Source organism: Nomia melanderi, chromosome 5 (genome assembly GCF_051020985.1).
Source record: "Nomia melanderi isolate GNS246 chromosome 5, iyNomMela1, whole genome shotgun sequence".
Classification (NCBI taxonomy): domain Eukaryota; kingdom Metazoa; phylum Arthropoda; class Insecta; order Hymenoptera; family Halictidae; genus Nomia; species Nomia melanderi.
The window spans coordinates 9316436-9333884 of NC_135003.1; the positions used below are offsets into that span (position 1 = coordinate 9316436).

Sequence of the window (17449 nt, forward strand, 5' to 3'; positions counted from 1 at the left end):
TTATTTCTTAATGCTATATTAAAAACAAAAGACAATTATATCAATTAAGAAGTAGTACCTTCAAGAATGCTTTAACGCTCAGATTTCATATGAAGGAGTTGAGAAATCTTACTCTTCTATCGAATATACAAAATTTTCTGAATAAAGTGCAGCTTGTTGTAAACACTTGTACAAGGAATAATCTAAGGGAATTGATTAGAAATCCTTAAAAGTATCTTATCGAACATTCAATTTGGTACAAATTTACCACCACATATAGTAAATTCTTTTCCAAACGAATGAACAATATATTCATTATAATTTGCATGAAAGAGGACACCAACCCGGTTACTCAAAAATTCCAAAGAACTTTCTATTTCCTCCGGTACGTTAGTTCGAAGCCAAGGAGACTGAAGGATATAGGAACCGAGCGCGAAACGAAATTTTCGAAAACCGAAGAGCTGTACCATTCGACTCGGTAAGAGGAGCGGGGTAAGAGAAAGACGCGGAGAAAGAACGAGATAAACGCGTGGATAGCGGTACATAAGGTTGGCGGAGAGATGAGATCCCCGCGCGAGTGAACATCGAGGTCCGAGGCAGGCGGAAAACGTCCCCTTCGCGCGGCACACGCGTGGACGATTATGGTCTAATTCCCTTGTACGCGCATTCCCACCAACCTACCTAGCTTACCTACCAACCTACCTGGCTGCCTCGCATGACAGAACCGTCTTGGTGAGCGAACGAGGAAAAGCGTAGTTGTCGGTGCATTCGATAAGCGTACGCTCGAAAGATAGGGGTGTGTCCCCTTAATTCCATCTCTCTTTCACTCTCTCCCTCTTTTCACCCTGATTTCCTTCTCCTCGCCCCCCTATCTTTCTCTGTCTCTCTTTCAACCCCTACGCCCTATCATTCCTCCTTGCCCTCTCTCTTTCCGTCTCTTTTCCTCTTCGATTCGATGTCGCTTTTCTTCACTTCCCGCGTTTTTCCTCTTCCTCCGCTCTTTCTCCCTCGCTTTCACAACCCTCTTTCTCCCTCCACCGGGTCCACGCACTTTATCTCGAGAGTTGCACCTTTGGATCCACCCCTTCTCTCTCTCGGTCTGTGTTTCTCTTCTACTTTCTCTCTCTTTCTCCTCCTCCCCATCCGGCCGCGCGCTGTTCTCGCGTAAATATCGCGGTTTCTCGGTAAACAGGAGAAGCCTGTTAAAGAGGGACAAGGCAGAAGGAGGTGCGTGCACGCAAGGCAAATGTCAATATCGACGATGCGCATCGGCCAAGGGACCCCCGCCGGCGCTAGGGCGGCAATGAGGGCGTAATTAATCGTCGATGCAAAGAAATCTCTCTCTCTTTCTCGCTTCGGCTGGCCGGCGACGGGACCCGGTCCGCTCCTTTCGCTTCTTCGACCCTTGTTTGCCACGGGACGCGACAAATTTCCGGTTTTCATCGGTCTCCTGTTTAAGAATTTTCTTTTCGGACGATCTGCGGGATCGAGGGTGAAATCGGGCGTGGATATAGGTTTCGAGGGTGCGCTGTTGGGATGGTTGCGAGTCTTGAGGGTGAAATGGAGATCGAGATTGATTTTGAGGGAAGAATTGGGGGCGAGGATGATGTTGGTGGCAGGTTTAAATTAATCTTTAAATAAACACTTTTTGCATTTATTTGGGGGTTGATTTTGTCGGTGGTTAGTAACAATTACTGAGGATGATTTTAGATGAACGATATTGTTTTTCTTTCAACGGTAACGCAAATGAACATTATTTGCATTTGTCTTTTCTTAGTGGCAAGATTTATTTAAGGGCTCATATAATATACAATTTTGGAAGTTTATTGAGAGCGGCAGTTTTGAGGCAGATTATGTAGATAAATTGGATAGAATGTTGTTTGGAGTGTTTGAAATTAAGTATACGACATTTAGTTACTAATTGTATATTTGGACTGATGAAGGGAAAATTTATATTGCTGTGGTAATGTTAGCTAATGGATTGAAATATTTAGTATATGGGATTGTATAGTTATTAATCAAGGTCTAGAATAGGTAAATGTTACGTTTCAAAGTATAATAACAGTGACTGTTGTTATATATTTATAACTGGAATGTGGTATTTCGATTTTCCCGCGATACGTCGGTAAAAACAGGTACATAATAGCTTCGGTTACTGCACGCGCCATCTATTGAACCTAGTGAGAAAGTAGTAATTCTTCGTTTCAGGTGGTAATGCAGATTTCTGCATTGAGCGGCTGTCGACAAGAAACAGTCAACTTTGGCGCTTTTTTTTTTAATAAGAACAAATATTTCCATTTTAAAAATCTTCTTACATCGAATATATCTATATATCAAAGTCATTTATGTAGTTGCTTAACTATATAATGTTATATTGCATTCTACAAGAATGTTTGTACAAAGGATCTTACCGATCGTGGAAAACATTTTCCACTAGACGCGGAACTGAATTCCTAACGCGTCTCTTCTAGGAAATTCCCGTTTCATAAAATCACTCCCTACTTATCAACATTGCCTTCCTGACTCTACGTCAAATTTCAGAATTAAGACCAGTAGAAACGAAGGATGAAAACGAAATGTTCAAGTTGTTTCTTAAAACCCACGGATTATTAAATCTATGAATAAAATAAATTTTAATTTTATTTAAAAGCCCAAGTTTGCTTTACTTGCAATAATTGATTTCAGAAAGAAAAATGATGATAATTTCACCTAAGTGGCAGGTTGACCGTAAAAGTATTTATAAAATTCGACTTGTTGCTTCAGTATTCAGTTTTTTCTTCCGTGAACAATTTTTGACCAATAATTTCTGAACTCTTTTTCGTTCGATTCGAATTCTTCCTACCTCTGATCAAAACTGCGAATGCTATGTTCACAAAGTTCAATTTCGAACGTGTCGCGTAAAAAGCGTTAAACGACCGATTCTCAGCGTCACCGTGTAATTTCCCCGTTCTAATTAGCTCCGCGAGCTCTTCGTTAATTGCCCACTTTGAACGATCGAAGTGTATCGCCCGCGGCCCGCCACGATATGAAACTCATCTTCTTCAAGTACAGAAAACTTTGTATTTATGAATCCAACGAACGAACAAAACGGAAGTTTTCATACGGTGTCGTTCGTTTCCGTAAAACTACGAACGCGTTTCTCCCTGTCGAAAGGGAAAGAAATAATACGGATGAAGTTATTCAATCATTCTAGGAACTATAAAAATAATAAAAATAACCTTTTCTTCGAACATTCCATTCTTCCTGTCATTACCTGCCAAAAAACATCTAAAACAAGATGCCGCAAGTAACATTTTTAGCAAATTTGATTTTGCGGCACATTTAAAATATGTTATACTATTTCCACAGTTCCTTAAGATCACCATCAAAGATTTCAAAGACTAAAACACTTTCTTTTCCAAAGTTTGGGTTCAACAGGTCAAATACCCGTAACTACTAATGAACGTTACAAATATGATTAAAAAACCATTACATTAACTAGTATCCAAAGACACGGGAACACGAAGATGTCCGCATGGCTATGTAACAACCGAAGTGTCCTTTCGATGGATACGTTTAGCTGGAAGCTGTGTTCCGTTGTCGCGGGAATCTAATCTAATACCGGCTGGCCCTGGAAGGTTATAGTTTTATTAGCGCCTCTATTGGGCTTAACGAGGTCAATTGAGGTGATACGGTTGCCTTGATTTTACGATAGTCCGTCGCCGGCGGCGATAACGATCCCGAACAATGGCCGGCCCACGATCGGCCGGTCGACGATCAAACACGCGTGGAACCGCAGTTTTTAACGGTCTCCGTTTCCAATTCTGTTCCAGCACCTGTACCATCTGCAGACGGGCGAGGGTGCGTTCCGAGAAAGGGGGAGGGGACGAGGCAAAGGTGCAACCAGGGTAAGTAACACGAAACCATTCTCTTCCGTGACCTGGCCCACATCGTGTCGTCAGGATCGATAAAGGAAAGATGATAATTTTTATGCTACCTTTCATCCTTTTCTTCTCCTTTTCCCTTTGTTCGTTTCGAAGGGGCGGACCGTGGAAAGGAAATTTCCGCGAGACTTCTCTTGCGAGAATGTTCTTACGATTCTAGTTCTTCTGATGAGGCCGAATAAAAAGAGCGAACCGTTTTTATCTTTTCTTCTTTCCTGACTCTTTTTCTTGCTCTTCTTTTTTTCTTTTCTCTTAGGGGGAAATGAGGAAGAATTTTTTCTTTTCTGAGCTTTATTAGTTGACTTTCTGCGGATTTTGCTGGTTAAACTATGAATTTCAGTTTGTAAAATATCGTTTCGCGTTACACTGTCTAGTGATTGATAGAAGATGAGGGTCGTTGATACAGTTAATTGTTTAAACTATTCTCACAATGTCTAATCATTATGTAATTAATGTTCAGAAAAATACACTGAATTGAAGCTGCAGTTTCGTATCACCAAAAAAGTTTAGCAAAAATGAAAGCGTATTCGTAAGACAAACTTATTACACTCTCAATAAAAAAGAATCGTTTCCTCTGTCGTTCAGCTGGGAATTTCGTAACATCAGCGGTTCGATAAAATAAAAATCGACTCAGCCGAATGCCTGAACACCCAGGAAACGCTTCATAAACTGATATTCACTGTACCCCGTGTTTCACGAGAAAAGGAAGAGAAACGAATAAGGGCCGAAGCATAAAGTATCGTTCCTTTCTTTTTCCATCCCTTGTCTCTTCAAAATGACGATAAATTGGATCATGAAGTCTGCGAATATTCGAAGCGCCGCCGAATGTCGACGTATCCAAAAGGACCGAGGGACCGCGAAATATAAGGCGATAAAACGGATGGATGGTTTATTCTTTTCCGGGAGCCGTAATCCGCCATCCCTTTGGTAGCGCGGAACTCCGATGGCGGCTTGATACGTGTTTCGGAGATGGTTACGATCTTCTTCGAATAATATCCAGCGAAATAAACAATAACTGGAGTTTCGTTCCGACGTTTAATGCTTATCCCCTCAAAATGGCGGATTTCAGATTTTTTGCAATTATTCGAGCCATAAAGCGCTTTATTTTATTTTTTAAGAACAAAAGCCAACTGAAAGCACAATAAATACATAAAATCCGCGGTTTATTAGTAACATTAAAATTCTTATGTTCGCCCGATAAAAATGGTCAACCGTCAAATCATTCTATAATTATTATTCATTTTACTATTTTCTTAAGTTTCTTTTTACGGCCACGTTTCATTCCTCGGGCAGTTTTAAAATTCCTTATTTTGAGGGCACCATGTTTCTCGTTTCTTCGACCGAGGACAAGGGACGATTTTATTTATAGGGTGACTCAATTAATATAGGGCTTTTTATGTCTCACGTTTATATCATTGCAGGAATGAAATTCGCCTATTTTTGTTTACGATCCGCAGCGTGAATCTACCGCTCCGTTTCCGCGGGAATTTAATTCGTTTTTTTTCTCTCCCTTTTCACTCCGCGCTTTTTCCCTCCTCTCATCTCCATCTTTCTTCCGTTTCGACGACCACTCTTTTTCCTCGAGCGCCCTCGGTCGAGCCACTTATCCGCCACGTCCCTCTAATCCCGGAAACGCGGTAACGCGCGTGCAAAATGGTCCCCCGTACACCGCACGACCGCCAATCGTGCGCGGTTGCGCTTGAAAAATGGCTACGTGCAACCGTTTGAATGCATAAAATATCGTCAGGTGAACATTTTAAACGGCGCTGACTCGTTTTGCCTGATTTCCTGTCTTAACTGCTGTCTACTGCTATCATACAGTTACCTTACTATTTCGTGATTCGAATTTGCTCCAAGTCCGTACTTAATTAAATATTGACGTCATCAATTCACTGGAGTTACAGTTCTACTTAAACTTTAATCTCACTCGAGTGAATTTCAGATATGACGGTCTATTAACAAATCACGTAGCTATAATCATTCCCAAAAACGAATCTAGACGTTCATCGCGCGGCAACGGAGGATAACAAACGAAACAGTCAAAGTCTCAAGAAAAACCAGCCTGATGCTTTGAAATTTCCTCTGGAAAATAAATACGGGCTCAAACATTTCATGAATCGTGAAAATCCGAACGAAGATTCATCGTCCCGTATCCGAGAAAAAGTTTGCGGTACCAGAAGTCGCCGGTAGGAGGAATGGCGAATCGCGTGTGCTGGAGTCGCGCGGAAAGATCCGCGATCCTCGGCGCGGCGTTCGTTAAACAAATGGCCGCGGATAAATCGGTGGAACGCGCGTGTACGAGAAACGAATCGGATGAGATATCGTTCGACGTAGGAATGCAACGGCGCGGCGCGTTGGATCGCGCGAGCATTTCGAACATGGCGGTGCGGCGGCGGCGACGGCCACGCACAGGCGCGTCGCGCCGCGATCAATACCAGCCGCTTGCTTAATGTCAGTTCTCGAACTCTGCCGACTGCCAAAGAAAATTCATTCGTGACGAAACCACGCGAAAAATTTTCGACGTCCCCCGTGGCCCGGGAACCGGCGAACGCGTGCCGATCCTTGTCCCCTCGCCGCCTCCGCTGCGTTCAGCGCCGAGCACTTCCGGTCCTCCGCGAACCGTTCCGCGGTGCGTCGGGCACTATATTTTAAGCGCTCTTTTTTCACGGCTCTTGCCGCTGTAATTGTTTCTCTCAAGTTTCTGGAGATTTGTTTTGTCGAATACGGAGTTGGTTCTTTTTCTTCTTTTCTAATATGTGTTCCGCGATGTCGAGGGTTTTTTTATGCGGATTGTTCTTTGTTACGAAATGTGCTGTATTGTATGAAGTCGAAGGAGCATTTGTTTTACGGGTTAATTCGTTTGTTTCGATGCAAGAGGAAATGAATATTTATGGATCTTTTTGTTTCGTTGAATTCAATGTTCTTCCGCGTGTATTTGGAGCACGTAAAATCTACGGTACAATGACAACGACCGTTGTATAATAATACCTACGGAATAATATGTATTTATATTATTACAGTATACTGTTAACAGTATTACGTAAATTGAAATCTTTCAACGAACACTGCCGACGGACGCAAATTTTCTGTTGAAATCCAGAATTCTATTAAAACACCAGCGAAAGGCAAGCATTAAGGGAGTTCAGTAACAAGTCGTTGCCGAATAAAAAAGAACTCGAATAAGAGAAGAGTCGAACGTAAAAGCTCATTTCCATAATGAAAAAAAAAGAACTTGCGTCGTAACTGCTTCTCATAATGAAAGGAATTTGAATAGAATATCCATTTCTAGAAATGAAAACTGATTCCTTTGTTCTCGAAGACATTTGAAACAGAAATGTCCAAAAAATTTATTTATGAGATTCCCGCTGTGTTCTGTTAATTAAATCACATTGCAAGCTGCTAACGATCTACTGAGTGAGTAATCCTCGATCTTTAGCCAAGTCTTTTCACGGTTACCCAACGAAATCACAGTGTTCAGTCGCATTAGAGCTACTCCGCGTCACTTTTCATCGGATCGTCAATCATAAGCCCTCCCCCCCCCGAAATGGGGTGAGCGCCACCATCGCTATGAGACAATTGCGTCGCATTTCAAACGCATCGATCCGATCTGGTAATTGGCGGATGGCACGTTTCCCCGATCCCCAAGAAATAACTAATGAAACGCGTCGTTACGAGACGAAGTACAACGGCGCCACGGGCCCCGGTGATTTCTATCGCGTTCCGACCAGCATTCGATATCTTCGCGGCGGCCGTTGCGTTATCGATCCCCGCACTTCGCCCATCCCCCCTTCGGGTTGTGCGTCGAGACAACCAGTGCACACGTGTACCGGCACCTGTGCCGACGCAACGTCTTCGTGATAGAATGCAATTCCGCTTTTTCGTCGTTTCAATTTATATTCATCGCCCGATCGATCCGGACGACTCCGGTTTCTCAACCCCCTCATGCCTCCCGCCGTGATCATCATGTTTCCTTATTACCAGACTTTATGGCATTTCAACCATCCAACAATTTTTTACGATGTAAAAAGCTTTTTTTACGTTATTTTACGTGAAATCGCAGATATAGGATTTTGTCGGAAAATGTAGTTTTTGGGGGTGCTGGTATTCTTTCGTGTCTCCCGTTGAGGATCCCACGCGAATCATTCGAGCTTCAAAGATTGTCAGGTGATTCATAAACTGTAGACGATCTTTTATCGAAAGCAAATATAAGAAACGGAATAAAATGTTGGAAATTCAATCGAAGAGCTAATGCGATGGAAAGAATTTTCAACTGAATTTGTAAACATGCAAGTTACAAATTATCGATTTATTCTACATAAAGTAGAAGTTCGAGTATCCCACTCGACGTGGAAAAGTTTGCGCGGTCATTCCTCGAAAAGCGAGCGGACACTCGAAACACCGTCCGACCCAAGTTTCCCAAGTAATGAAAACCGTGGTTCGAAATTGTCGATACTAGAGTCGGAATCTAAAAATTGTAATGCGTCGTGAATGGAACGGAAGTTCCTGTCAGAGAGCATTTCCATCACGAAAGTTTGAGAGCTGGCGTCCGTCTTTTTTCTTCGACGTTGTGCACACAATGTCCTTCGGCTGACTCCTACGTCCGCCATGTCCTTGCGGTCGTCTGAAGAGCCATTGGTACGACATGGTAAAAGAAAAAAGCGACGCGTACCGTCCCGTTCAAGAAGACAACGATGTCCTTCGTGCATCAAAAGTCTTCTCAACTACGAAGGAAAGCACTGTTGCTCGGCTTCAACTGTCCTAACTTCTCTCTCTCTCTCTCTCTCTCTCTCTCTCTCTCTCTCTCTCTCTCTCTCTCTCTCTCTCTCTCTCTCTCTCTCTCTCTCTCTCTCTCTCTCTCTCTCTCTCTCTCTCTCTCTCTCTCTCTCTCTCTCTCTCTCTCTCTCTCTCTCTCTCTCTCTCTCTCTCTCGTGTCCTCTCTGTTTACTAAATTATTCCTTGGCTTCTACAGTTTTCGAAGGGTCTTGTCAGTTTCTTCTGGTAACACTTTTATTTGCCTCTTTTCCACATCCTCTGTGTTATTATTATCGTCTTCGTTACCGTGAATTTTTATGTAGATACTGATTCTTCCAACAATCTCCTTCATCTTTCTGTTTTCCATAACATATTTACTCCATTTTCACATAAAGAATGTGTTGTATTCTACAAAGAATAAGAATTTCATTAAAATTTGTTCAAAAATATTCAACCTTCTCATCATACGTCCTGCTTAAATTCGAAAAGAGTATACGATACGCCTATAATGCACACTAGTAACAAAATATAAATTGAAATAAAGTTCACGAAACACCATAGAGAAACTCCATGCGGTCGATCGAGACGAGCAGCCCATAAATTAAACGAGAAACCGAACTGCGAGCGATACAAGTCTTTCGGTTCACCTAAAATCAGCCGCGAAACAGCGGTGTTCCGGCGGGGCGCTCCAATAAAATCACGGGTTGAAACGGAAGCGAAGTGAAAAAAACGAAGGAGGAGAACGAAAAAAAAAGAGAAGGCGATCGAACGAATTACCCCAGTTTTTCGTTGCCGGGACCAATAATCACGATCCATCCGATACTATAATTTTCACGCGACGAAATCGGGACAACTGGGGCTCGATCGAGCCTCGTCCCCCTCTTCCGAACGATTTAATCGAAAATCCAAGGGGGGTAGGTTGGGGGTGGCAATCGACGGTTACCGAGGTTGGAAGATCGGAGCCACGGGGTATCCTGGTTGAAATAATTAGCGGTCTTCCTCGTCCAACCCCCTCGATCCTATCCCCTCTCTCTCTCTTTCCCACGAACTTTATCTCCCTTTCTACCCCCTTCATGCTGCCCTCGTCGTCGGCTAAATTGCATTAGACCTGGGAGTGAGAAAGAGGGAAGAAGGGAACGAGAGGGGCGTAGTAGGTGCAGAAGGGGTGTCGTTGGTGGCCGAGGTGTTGGGGCCGGCCGCCATCTTGGATTCGCGAACAATGTGTCGGCTCGGAAGGTTCCAGCGGAAAACGAAGACGAACCTGTCCGTGAATATCGATCGCGCGCGCGCGAGGCACAAATAAAATGCTAATTCCTCCCTCTCGTCTGTGCGCGAACGTACAGAAAGGGTGGACTTCTTTTTTTCGCTCTTTTTTCTTTCATTTTTTTCCCTTTATTGTTTCTTTTCTTTTCGATTTTTTCCTTTGTCCCCGGACACCCCTCCACGAGCAATTCGACGGGGAAACCGACTCGGTCGATCGGGGGTGGAAACGGTTGCGAATCTCGAGTCGCCGCGTCGCGCGACTCGGATCACTGCCACGGCCAGCTTCCTGCCGCCGTTTGTTGACGTCCGGAGACGTACCGAATCGTCCGGGGGCGGTCCAATACCCTGGTGGGAAATGGAGATCGCGATAGGGCTGCTGAAACTGAAAGTCAGCTATTTTTCCTTTTCCTTTTGTTTGGTAATACTGGTGTCTTCGGGATTCTTTGTCGATGTGTTCTTTTGGGTGGGTTGTTTTGATTGAGATTGGCGACCAGGGTGAACCCTTATAAAGCTCTGAATTGTGAAGATTATTGAGGAGGGTGGTTTTTAGGAAACACGATTTTGTGCGGCTTCGTTTGTAGATTCTTGGGGTTTCAAAATTGATATATTCAGTTGTCCAGGAAGAAACCTTATGCGAGAGTGTTTGCTTTTTTCATTAAGTACTGCATGAAGTTATATGGGCACGTTTACAACACAAGGCAAGCATTGCTTTCATTTATTTTTTAAATCAATTCTGTAGAGTGCAAAGATTCTCCTTCAATGTCATAAAAGATATTTCCGTGATACTTTTCACATTTAATGAATTGTTCGCTACAATATTAGAATTTCTTCTTCTCGAGTCTGAAAACAGTGAACCGTGATGATCCAGTTTCTTACATAAATTCGGGGCCGACCTTGAAAAGTGTCCCCAATTCCTTTCAACACGCCGTACACATGATGTCGGATTCTTCCTCGGTGTGTATAGTTTAGAAAGTCCTTTCAGCTGGCATACTTATCCGCTGCTGCGATTTACTCCGTACTATTCTTCGGTTTCGCACTAATGATCCAGTTCTTTCTGGGCATGCTGCCAACTGTCCCGTTTCTATTCACCCCTGAATTGTGCTGTTCAACCGAGCTTTTCTCGCTGACACGGATTATTATAATGCTATGCCTCGTCCATCTACTCGATTCTCGCGGTTAGTATCAACTTCATCTGCTAGTTCCATTCCCTGGTTTTATTTGTACTTATGAAACCTTATTCGTGGATTTTCTCACATCGTGAAAAATTCAAATGTATGTTTCTTCTACGTTTAAGAATTTCACCTGCCACAAGACGTTATATAATATTTGAAAAATTGCTAAATACATCTGATAAAATGGACGAAAACTTTTTAATTATTCAATAATGTGTCTCGGAAATAAATGATGCAAATGTTTCTTCGTAATAGGCAATCAATTAAGCAGTTCTTAGATTATTTCCTCGTTCGATCAGAGTGAATTTGTACCGTTGTATAATTTACTTGCATCAAAGACTAATAGGTGAAAGTTTCAGCGCAGCCACGCTATATTTAGCGACACTTTCGTAGACAATTAGGTTATCGCTAAAATGATTAGTTAATGACGCGAGGAAGTGAAACGTGTCCACGGGCGAGGTCACTGTTAGCCAACGAATATTCTCCAAATGTTTGAGAAAGCTCACGTTTTTATAGCCTAATTCACGAAAACAGTCCAGCTGTTCGATAAAGATTTCATCAAGTTCGTTATGACAGCCATTTCTGTAGCTCAGCGAATCACAGTAAAATTCCAGTTTAATTCTCGAGTTATCCCCATTCGCTAACAGACTGTTCGTTTTATCTTTTTATATCACACCCGATTGAAACTCGGCGGCGTAAATAATTCAACGATTTTTTTAATCCATTCGAAATCTCACAGGATCCATAGATGCACCGTATAAATGTCCGTTGATTTCCAATCTCTTGGAATTACTTCATAAAAATTCGCATTTGCGTGAATGCTCGCGGTCTATTCATTAGAAAGCGGGGTATCTATCCGGATTCAATTTTCCATAAATACGCCCGGACAATTTCCACTAAATCGTCCCATAAACGTTGTCCTCCATTTCCCATAAGCGACCGTTCTGCTCCTCTCCGCGACGTTTAAACGTTTCTTTCCTGAGGTGAAGAGGAGAGGAGAGGACCATTAAGTGTTATGCGAGCGTCGCAACGGAACCCGGTTGCTTAACCGTTCCCTATAATTCTCGTTGTTAAGATAATGAAGTTCCGGGGGCCGCGCGAAATAATCGAGTTAGAACGAACGGTGGCATTATTTATGGCGTCGTTCCCGGCGCGAACTTTCCGCGTTCGAATTTCCTGCCTCGTCTACCGTTCCGATGTTTTTCCACCCCTTTCGCGCGATCGCCGATTTTTCTTTCCTTGCGAGAACCACGCGAGATTAACGAAGCTTTAATTACCGTCGAACGAGCCCGTAAATTTTCCGGCAGTAATGCGTTCGATCGTTTCTGGAAATTGTTCATTGTTCCTCCCCATGTTCCGATTCCTCGGGATTATTGAAGTTTTTATGCGAGTTTCGGGGCCGTTCGGAGATGATTTCAACCCTTTATCCGTTATCTGTCCTTGATTCGCTCTTGCAATGAGTAATAGGGAGTGACGCGAGACGCGTTTATTTGAACAATGTTGTTTATTACTATGTTACACAGGTGTTTTGAATTGTAAAAGGCGAGAAACGAAAGTTAATGTATGACTTATCGAATTTGGGAAAATATAAGCAGTTGTACGAAGGTATGAATAAGTTTGTAATTTTATTGGCGAAATTTTATTGTTAGATTATCCGAAAAATTTTTATTATCATCAGCAAAAAATTGGGATTATGTTGGAGGTAGTAGTTTTCTTATGATAATCAAATGAGAATAGGTGATGTGAAGATATTAAAATGTCATTACGCGACTTGAGAGTAATCTTTTGGATATTAACTAGTTCGTTTAATGGAGGCCCCGCTATAAAATTAATAAAGATAGCGCATACCATGTGTGATTATTAAAATATGTAAATTTTCATATGAAACTAGGTTTTATGGAGGGAATAATCTACGAATTGATAAACGTGTACGCGCCACCGCCGCCATATAATATTAAAACTTTTATGATTTAGTACACTAGCAGCTGGTTACCACGAGATATGTGTTTCGAGAGACTAAGTAGGTTACCATAATCGATTAGCGCTAAATTTAAATGTAGATTTAACAGCGATCTGATAACACCGAAGTCGGTTACTGTACTTTATACGACTTAAGTCGTATGATTCCGGGCCGGAATACATGAATTCGAATGTACAGAATAATCTTAACATTATTCTTCCCGCTAATCAAAATATTCATAAATCATGAATACAAATTGAAATAAAAAATGATTATATTCTTGAAAGTGCCGTAAAATAAAAACGTTACCCACTGTGGACAGCTAAACTGCCGGATTACGTTGGTTCATTGTTTCGTATTATAGATTTACACGCTAAGAAACCCCGGCTGAGTATGACTAACTATAGATAAAATGATTCATAAGTCTAATAGAAAAGGGCTTCTAGGTACATGAAATTCTTACTAGAATATGTTTTTTATATGACTTTATCTGTTACTGAGTTTCAATTGTATGTTGCACTTCAAATTCTATACGCATATCTTTTTCTGCTAAACAATATTTTGGAACGAAATTCGTGACTCCATTTTATGAATTATTTATTATATGGATTATAACCGATCCAATCTGGATACATTGTTTTTGACGAATAATTTAAATGGAAATCGATGTAATAAATTTGTATAGAATTCTTTACAATCGGAGTATTAATGATTTATGACTAAAGAAGCATGAAACAAGAAATTGGTGCACGATTTCCGTTCTGGGTCTCAGTCTGGGCCTCGTCTTATCTATACTCGTGGATAAGATAATGCTTTCTTATTTTTCATTGCAGTGGTTGTGATAAAGTTCCCCATTTCCAGTAATTACAGTAGCTTTTTTCCCATTGGAAAAGAGCCATACTGAAAAATCCAGAGATTACTGAATTGTATCGTTATTTCTATTTTTTACTCAAAATTACTTTGTCTTCTTCCTTATTTTCAAAAGTATCAGCTGAAATGTCAGCGATTGTGGAATAAATTTTCATTTATAACTTGATCCGTCATAAATAAATAATAGGTATCAGTTTAAATCACCAAGATGATATTCCTGTCCTCGGAATTTCTACAGTTAGGAGAATGTTTGCATTATTCAAAAGTTACCGGATCAGTTTTAGTAAGTATTCTTAAAAATGAAATTTAATATTTACCGTCTTATAGTATATTAATGCTCAGTTATAATTGGTATTATGAAAGAGTCACGGTGTTATTGACGAAATAGTAAGAATAAATCACGAGGCGACAGGCGAAAAAATTGGAATGAAAATGTCAAGTGAAATATTCCTGTAACATCAAGTGACAAGTGTATAAATTCTACATGAGCCATAAGAAATCATAGTGAACGATACGTGTGTGTTTGCTTCTGGACTGTGTATGACGATATCGTTTCTCCTCGGTTATCAGTAGGCTGCATGAATAAATATTTACTCTCCGCGATATAACAAGAAACATGTCACGGTATGTTTAGATTATTACGTGAATCTTACTCGATCCGAACGAAAGGTAGGACATATTAAAACATTCATAGTTAAGCTCGTAATTTCTTTCTCCTTTTTACCATAGATCAAAGGGGTCAATGATGATTATGAAATTCATATAACAAAAATAAACCCTTAATCATTAAAAAAAAAATTCGTATAATCGAATATACTTCAACATTTTTATTCATTTCAATTTATTATAATGTTATCACCAACAATAATAACACAATAACAACTATTATCACAAATTCAAATTTACAATGACACCCCTATAAAACTGACAAAGCATCTCAACAGCAAAGGAAAAAACCCACCGACCAACGTAAAACGCCTCATTGCACAAAAACATAGTCGTGCCGCGAAAGGGAAGGCGCAAAAATTTCCCTCTCACCCCGTCGCGCGAAGATACACGTGCTGGATATCGCAACGCCGGTGTTAAGCGGCCGAGGAAGCCGGCAATCGAGGGAATCTCGAAGGGCAACCGCGATTACCTCGAGTGGCAGAAGTGATTTGGCAAACGCGGAAGCTCGGCCGCGGTCTGTGGGATGGGAGAGGTTTAGCGGAGGAGTAGGAGGAGGAGGAGGAGGCCGCGGGTCGACGTCGGGGGTTGAACTTGGCTTCCTTGAAAGGAGCGGCGTGGACAGGGGTAGCTTCCGGGCGAGGTCAGAAGGGCGGTTATTCAGCGAGTCGGGGGTAACACGGCCAGCAACAAGTTGCAGCGACGTTAATAAACGAACCCTCGAGGAGCCATTTTGCCCTCGGTTAGATATCCGGCAACGATCTCCGAGCCCACCCTCTCGATATCCACTCCTGTTTCTCGATTCAGGGAACGTTCGCGAGGAAAAACGAGCCGCCAATCGTGCGTCTAACCGTCGCGCTTCTCTTGTGAAAATAAAAAAAGGAAGAATGAGAAAGAGAGAGAGAGAGAGAGAGAGGACGAGAGAGAGAGAAAGGAATCCAACGGAAATATTGTCGAGAGGGTGTCTCTCTGTCGACAAATCGCGTCGCGGAATCGGGGGCCGGTAGCGCGAGGGGATGGAAAAAGTTGCACACTTAATTGAGTACCCGACGCGGCCGCGTTCGAGCTCGCTGACGAGCTGGAACAATTAAAATATCGATGACGCGGGGATGGTTCTTTTGCTCCGGCTTGTTTCGTGCCGATCCGGGGGGTTGTGTTTGATCGGTTAATTATAGCGAGCCGATTACTCGATAGTTAAGCGGAAATTTGAAATTGATATTCTTGCGCGCGAGCGCGTTGATCCTGGGATATCTATTACTCTCTCGCTATTTGTTTTTTCTGTCTGGATATCAAAGGTTTTTGATGAATTTCCTCGATGTCGCGTTTATAGGCTGATTCTTTAAAATTCATTTCAGTACAGGAGAAGCTTGTTCGCCTCAAACATTTATACCGTATGAATGACGCTCCCAATGAATTAAAACTGAAATCACGTTAGATTCTCTTCAATTTTGGATTTCTAAGCCCTGTTAATAATACCATACGCCGCAAATACGCGAGATCTTACAGTCTCGTAATGATAAATGCGGAGGATTCATCGCGTCGAAGATAAATTCTCCGAGAGATTCTCCATATTGATCGGGGCGAACGTTTCGCCGATCAAAACACCCCTGCGCCCGTTCGCGTATATTGTTATCATTCCATTATCTCTGTCCTCGTTCAACGCGGCAGTACAATGGGCAATCGAGGTTCGATCAGGGGGGACCGAACGAGAAAGAATCGAGACCGAAGGTAGCCACTACCTTTTGTCGGTGGCAGCGTCCCTGCGGCTACCTGATGGTGGTCGTCGTCGTTGGAGGTAGCTGGTAGCGACAATGCCAGGAGAAACAGATAGTCAGAGGGGCTATGCCAACGGGGCCAAAGCCGGAGGAGAACAGACAGAGAGTTTCGAACGCGTCATCCTAACTGGAGGTGGCTGCTTGGTGGGGTTGTTGGTGGCGGGGCTTTCGGGGCTCAGGGGGCTACCTGACTACCAGGGAAACGTCCGAGTATCAGAAGAAACGAAAAGAGTCGGCGAGGGTGGAACGGTAGCGTAATAGCGAGAGCTAGCGATGGGATTGATTCCGTCATCGAGTGACGCATCTTTGCGGACTCTTTTATTTGCTGATGATTATCTTGGATCTTCTACAGCCCATCCTGACGTGGGTTAGGTGTAATTTGGGGGTCTAAGTTAGGGCTAATGGAAATAGAAGCGAGATGGCTACCTTCATATTTTTATTGGGTTTCTGGATTTTTTATTTTCCTTTTAGTATTTGACTCGTAAAAGTTGGTTTATTGTTAATAATTTACTATGTTTATTTTGAATCTCTGACTGATGATTTTCTTTTTAATTTGGTTCATTAGAAATTGTGTATTGTTAACAATTTGCTGTATTTGAATTCCTTAACTTGGGATTTTTTTCTTATTCGATTCGTGGAGGTTAGTTTACTGATAGTTATTTATCGATAGAAGTTGAAGGAGTAATGTGTTGTGTGATAAGAAGTAGGAGTATAGGAAGCAGATATGTGACATTTTCAGGAGCAATGAAACGCAGTATGTTTGAAGTACCTTAGTAACTTATTATTCGAGGTGATTGTAGTTGAACCTGGGAGAAGTAGGATCGTTTGGTAATCGTCCCTTCAGGCCCAGAAGTAGTTCCAGCTAACCCAGTCTTAACCTAGATCTAAGAAATTTCTTGGGAACGTAGTAAAGTCAGTGATATGTCTGGGGAGAGTCGACAAGGATAAATCCTTGATCCTATTTCAAACAGTTCTTTCTTTCGGTAACTGCATTAGAACATAGACTACTAGATTATTATTAAGACTTATTAGTTTGTATCTTGAATTTTGTGTAACTCCACTTATTTTTAGAAAATATGAGCCTGCAGG

General features: G+C 42.0%; 1 protein-coding gene across 5 annotated transcripts in view; it reads left to right on the forward strand.

The window, feature by feature from the left end:
• The window catches only part of Tet (tet methylcytosine dioxygenase-like), a 136512-nt gene that overhangs the window by 64453 nt on the left and 54610 nt on the right, over window positions 1–17449 (forward strand). For all 5 annotated transcript variants that reach the window (XM_076367518.1, XM_076367515.1, XM_076367514.1 and 2 more), the window contains exon 3: window positions 3792–3866. In XM_076367518.1, the coding sequence (XP_076223633.1) occupies window positions 3792–3866 (75 nt within the window). The remainder of the gene's footprint in view (window positions 1–3791; window positions 3867–17449) is intronic.